Genomic DNA, 6285 nt, shown 5'->3' with positions numbered 1-6285 from the left:
ATTTTTGTACGGTTTCTCCTGAACTGATATTTTCTACACCAAAAACATTAGTCTAACATTATTCTTAATTTGGTTGATAGAAGACTCGAGATGCTAAACACATTATTGGATCAAAATTCATCGTCTACAGCGAAAAGAAAACGATGCTTGACGGACACCTGATCAAGTTTCCTTTTGTGTGTGTGTGTGTTTATAGGGAGACCAGCGTGGTCGATTTTTTTGTACGGTCCGTTCTCTAATATTTTTGTATGTTTTTTTCTGAACTGAATTTTTGTACACCAAAAACATTACTCTAACATTACTCTTAATTTGGTTGATAGAAGGCTCAAGACGCTAAACACATTATTGGACCAAAATTCGTCGTCTACAACGAAAAGAAAGCGATGATGGACAGACACCTGGTCAAGTTTATTTTTTTATGTGTGTTCATAGGGATATACCGGCTCAGTCTCTCAGAGATGCTCATAGAGATAGGGATGTGTATGTGTGCGTTCATAAAAATGAGTGTATGCGTGCATATATGAGCACTTGTGTCTATAATGATGTTAAAACAATACAGTGTTGCAGATTTTTTTTTGAAAAGGGGGACTCTCCCCGACCTTTGCATCAGAGTGATGCATATGGCCATCTTATTAACCAAATAAAGCAGTGCCAACATGGTTCCAAGGTCTCCAAAAGTAATAAAAAAGTAAAGAAGGCTCACACCGAGCCAAACAAGGCTAGAAACACCAACTAGCCACGAAAAGACGCCACGACCGGCTGGCTAAAAATAAATAGGTAAACTAATTGCCTATGTTGCAGATGTTGGTGTATTTTTTATAGGCATAATCAAACCTTACTCCCTCCTTCCATCTATATAGGACCTAATGCGTTTTTTAAGACCGCCTTTGACTATTGACAAGATTAATAGTACATGACATGCACAATGTGAAAATCACACACGAATTTAACGGTGTGCTTTGTGTTAATTGCATGTCATATATTATTGTTTTAATATTTGGTTAAAGTTAGTCTCGAAAAACGCATTAGGTTCTATATAGATGGAAGGAGGGAGTAATATGTTTGATTTAGTAAGTAGGAGTACGAATTAAAACTTAAAATACTTTTAAACGCAATAACAAAGTTGCGTCGACGTATTCTTCGACTCATATGTCGAGAGGTTGCATTCTGCGTGGGAAATCGTTAGCTTCTGGAGACGATGAGCGCACGGAGCGGGTGCTTCATCACGGTGGTGAAATCGAGCGTCTCCGCCATGTCCACCTTGGCCCCCTCCGCTGCCGGCCGCCACTCCAGCTCCCTCACCATTCTCGCCACGAAGTACTCGGCGTGGTGCATGCCCAGCGTGTACCCCGGGCACATCCTGCGGCCTGCGCCGAAAGGCATCATCTTGATCTCCCTGCTCCCCGTGATGTCCACTCCGTGCCCCTCGCCGCCCTCCAGGAACCTCTCCGGACGGAACTCCCGCGCCGCCGTCCACACAGTCTCGTCGCGGCCAATCTCGGCTACCAGGAAGTTGACCTCCGCTCCCTTGGGCACCGCGTAGGCCGCGATCTCCGCGTCGCCGCTCTGCACGCCGTGCGGGAGGACGAAGTGGCCTGGCGGGTGCAGCCGAAGGCCCTCGAGCACGACGGCCTTCAGGTACGGCATTGCCTGCAGGTTGTTGAGCTCTGGATCGGCTTTCACCTCCTCGTAGACCTTGGTCTGGACGTCGGGGTGTTGCACGAGCTCGGCCATGATCCACTCCAGCAAGGTCACCGTGGTATCCGTCCCACCGTTCATGAACTCGGAGCAGAGGGCGACCATCTCGGCGTCAGTGAGCTGGCGGCCGCCCTCATCGGCCACGCGGACGGCGAGGAGGGAGTCGGCGTAGCACGGCGGGTCACCGTCGCCGCGCTTCGCGTGGATGAGCGGGACGAATACCTCGTCCTGCCTCCTGCGCACAGCGAGGCACGCCGCCCAGCGTCTGCCGAAGAGCCTCTTAGTGACCGCCGGGAAGAAGGCGAAGACCGGGAACGTGGTGAGCGAGAGTAGCGCCTGGTGCTGCAGCTCCTCCACCTCGTCGAGCGCCTCCCGTCCGAGCCGTGCGCCGAAGCACATGTACACGAGCAGCTCGAACATGGCGCGGCGCAGGAGCGGCCTGAGCGTCACGGCGTCCTGGCGCTGCGATTGCTGCTCGCTGAGGAGGCTGGAGACGAGGCCGTCGCACGCCGACCTCCTCGCCGGCGCGAAGAGACCAACACGGGCCGGGCTGAGCGCCTCCCCGGCGAGGTTCCGGCGGAGGAGGCGCCAGTAGGGCCCGTAGGAGGAGAAGCTGATGTCACGTCCCCCGGACGTGAACAAGCGGGTGGGGTCGACCGGCGGCGGCCTGTCGGCGAAGGTGGCGCCGCCCTGGACGAGCGCGCGGTGGGCCAGCTTGCGGTCGGCGACGAAGACGAGCGTGCGGAAGAGGCGCACGGAGATGACGGGCCCGTGGCGCGCGTGGAGGTCGACGAGCAGCGGGCCCAGGTCGAATATGGACCGGCGGAGCGCGAGGAACTTGGCGAGGAAGAGCAGCGCCGGCGGGCCGGGCGGGAGCCCCGCCTTCCCGCGTCCATGTCTGCTGCGACCAATCAGCACGAACAGCGAGACCGCAAGCGTGACGGAGCCGAGGAGGAGCAGCAGGGGCGTGGTGGAGGCGGGGTAGGAGGCGGCCTGATCCATTGCCGGTGCAGCAAGATCCGGACTTGCTGGGCATGCACCAACGAGTTGCAGCGTTAGCGGCATTTTATACCACCTCCAGCGAGTTAGAGTTGTTCCGTCTCTTTTCTTGTGCCATTGAGGAGACTAAGCGATGCTAAATTTTCTGAGTAAGACACGCCGGATCAGCCGCTGTCGACAAAGGAGTGAGTGGTGGAGAGAAGAATAACACTGCGCGGCTACCACATATGCACGCGTGTGGTGTGACAGTGGAGAAGTGGTCGTCTGAAGGACGGAAGAGAAAACATGGCTGCTAGACACCTGGGGCGATTTTGTTACGTGAATGAAAATGAGGTGACGAGGACGAGGAGGAGAAAAGTTGGATGGATAGAGATGGAGGAACCAGAACAGAACCAGTGGACACCAAAGGATGGATAGAGCTACATTTTTATGAGAGCAACCGATTAAAGAATACCCTTGCTGGAGCATCATAAGACTAGCCACAATGAAGAGTAATATACACTAGTAATATACACATTTTCCTAGACTATGTTACTACTTTCATAGTGGGTAGTAACATAAGTGTGATAACATACAAAGCTTCATTTATTAGGTTATAGACTCATATTATATTGGGACATGTGATGTTACAGTAACTAGCTAAGTTACTGAAACTACCTCTCTCCTCATTAAATCATTGCCACATAAGCAAATTTGCTGAGTTGGACTCGATGTTACTGCTGAAGTTACTTCCATTGTAACTAGTCTAAGGATCATTTTTGTGAGATAAGAGTGCTTTAAGTGGAGCGTCCAACCACCATCTGTTAGAATTGTGTTGAATATTATTATATAAGGTAGGTTATAGTTGGACTTGGAGTCGTACGGTGTGTAGACAGGATATGAAGTCGTCTTCAAGTAGAACACTTGTACTCTAGGTCTTCTATATTTTATATAATGAGATGGTAGACACACGATGTAACCTATGGCAACATAATAGCACAGGCACGCAAGGGGACCCGGCGTCGTGTGCCGGTGCCCGGACGGTCGGGTGCGGTGTTGTAGCGGTGTCATTGGAAGGAGCACCCGTAATCAGGCCCCGGAGATGTAGCCATATCGATGAACCTCGTTAACAAATCTCGGTCTCGTGTTCGTGGCGTCTCGAATTTATTTTAATAAATAGTATCACGAGCAAGGTTTTGAGGAGGTGAGGGACTTACCTAGGGGAGAAAGAACAACGACGAAATCTGCAGGAGACGGTCGTAATACGGGACAGATCATACGTCGACGAGTTGCGGTTTAGACTTTAGAGCAACTCTAGCAGACCCCGCAAAAATACGACCCGCAAAACGTGTTTGCGGGCTCATGAAAATCGCTTTTGCGAGTTAAAAACATACACGTTCGAGCAGAACCTGTATCTAAACCTGCATAATTTGAAAAACTACTTTCGCGGGAGAAATTGCACAAACACAGTTCATCACATACTACATTGTTCATTGCATACTACATAGTTCATCACACTAGAAGCATACATACTACATTAAGCTAGTATTAGGGGGTCGGATCTAAACGGCGGCGAGGTCGCGGCAACTGGACGACGTCGTGAAGGAGCCGGACGCTCATTCCTCCTCGCCGGAGCTATAGAGATCGACGAACTTCTCCGCCTGCCCCGCACGGATGCGGCGCCACTCTTCGGCCTTCTCCTTGGCGGCGACCGCCTGTCGTCACTCGAGGGCCTCGAGCTCCTCGGCGTGGCGGCGGCGCTCCTCCTCCTCACGCACGCTCCGCTCGGCGATGGCGGCGGCGACGGCGTCGAACTTCGCGACGTAGTCCTCGGGCCCGACGACCCCGCGGCGGCCGAGCGGAGCGGGCTCCTCGGGCTCCTCCTTCACCGGCATGAAGGGGAACGGCGCCGACGGCTCCGGCTCCTCCTTCTCGTCCGACCACTCCCTCTTCACGGGGAGGAAGCCTGCGGCGGCGGAGGAGGAGGATCCGGCATACGAAGAACGCGCGGAGGAGAACGACACGCGCCGGCGGTCGTACTCCACCTTCTCGCGGCGGTAGAAGCTCGCCGGTGGCGAAAGCCCGCGGTTGGTCCACTTCCGCGCGCTGCGCTTCCTCGTGCCGTTGGGCCGGACGCGCCGCTCGCGATTCGAGTCCCTCTCATTGCTGGATCGGCTGCCGGAGCCGCGTCCGGAGCTCCACATTCGCCCCCACATGGCGGCTGGAGGCGGGGCGGAGGGTCGCCGACGACGAGAAATTGGGAGAGGAGAAAGGGGAATCGGGTGGCTCGCGGTGGCGGTGGGATAGGGTTTGGACCCGCAAAAGGGTCGCGGAACCGCACTTATAGTGCTCGGGGCGTGCGGTTTGCGGGCTGCGGCAAAAGTTTTTGCAGGCCGGGCGAGTATGCGGGCTCTGTTCTGGCCGCAAAATTGGTCTGAGCCCGCATACTCGCCGGAATTTTTGCAGGCCGGGCGTTTTGTGGGGTTTGCTAGAGTTGCTCTTAGAAGTAGACTAGGAAACATGCCCGTGCGTTGCAATGGGAGAAAAAGGCCTTCACATGCCCTTTCGCACTGAGCATGGCTAAAGACCTCACCCTCTGTCCATAACATAATAAACATGACTATAATACCTCATCCTCAGTTCCACATCCTCCATTTCAATATAACACCAGACACATGTTTCCGCTTGTCGTCTTTGCCGTCCTCGTCACCGGTGGTCGTAGTATTAGCTGTCACTAACCAAGGTTGGCAAGGTCCAATTGTTGGGGAACACAGTAATTTCAAAAAATTTCCTACGCACACGTAAGATCATGGTGATGCATAGCAACAAAAGGGGAGAGTATCGTCCACGTACCCTCGTAGACCGTAAGCGGAAGCGTTATGATAACATGGTTGATGTAGTCGTACGTCTTCACGATCGACCAATCTAGCACCGAAGGTACGACACCTCCGCGATCTGCACATGTTTGGCTCGGTGACATCCCGCGAACTCATGATCCAGTAGAGCTTCAAGGGAGAGTTTCTCAGCATGACGGCGTGATGACGGTGATGATGTTGCTACCGGAACAGGGCTTCGCCTAAGCACCGCTACGATATAACCGAGGTGGATTATGGTGGAGGGGGGCACCGCACACGACTAAAAGATCAATGATCAACTTGTGTGTCCTTGGGGTGCCCCTCCCCCGTATATAAAGGAGTGGAGGAGGGGGAGGGCCGGCCCTCTCTACGGCGCGCCCTAGGGGAGTCCTACTCCCTCCGGGAGTAGGATTGCCCCCTTTCCAAGTAGGAGTAGGAGAGGAAGGAAGGAGGAGAGAGGAAGGAAGGAAAGGGGGCCGGCCCCCCTCCCAATTCGGATTGGGCTTGGGGGCGCGCCTCCCTCTTTTCCCTTCCCTCTCCTCTATTCCACTAGGTCCCAATAAGGCCCATATACTTTCGGGGGGGTCCGGTAACCTCCCGGTACTCCGGAAAAATAACCGAGTCACTCGGAACCATTCCGATGTCCAAATATAGGCTTCCGATATATCAATCTTTACGTCTCGACTATTCCAAAACTCCTCATCATGTCCGTGATCAAATCCGGGACTCCGAACTACCTTCGGTACATCAAAAC

The 6285-nt window shown here is 53.6% G+C and overlaps 1 protein-coding gene across 1 annotated transcript; it reads right to left on the bottom strand.

The window, feature by feature from the left end:
* Nucleotides 1-1037: 1037 nt before the first annotated feature.
* On the bottom strand, nucleotides 1038-2930 carry LOC125521187 (cytochrome P450 89A2-like). Its single transcript, XM_048686240.1, has one exon. The coding sequence runs from the start codon at nucleotides 2761-2763 to the stop codon at nucleotides 1183-1185; it is 1581 nt and encodes a 526-aa protein (XP_048542197.1). The 5' UTR covers nucleotides 2764-2930; the 3' UTR covers nucleotides 1038-1182.
* Between the last annotated feature and the right edge of the window lie 3355 nt (nucleotides 2931-6285).

This window comes from Triticum urartu, chromosome 7, assembly GCF_003073215.2.
Source record: "Triticum urartu cultivar G1812 chromosome 7, Tu2.1, whole genome shotgun sequence".
Lineage (NCBI taxonomy): Eukaryota > Viridiplantae > Streptophyta > Magnoliopsida > Poales > Poaceae > Triticum > Triticum urartu.
The sequence above is the reverse complement of the archived record's forward strand: the minus strand, read 5'-3'. Positions and strand labels throughout refer to the sequence as shown.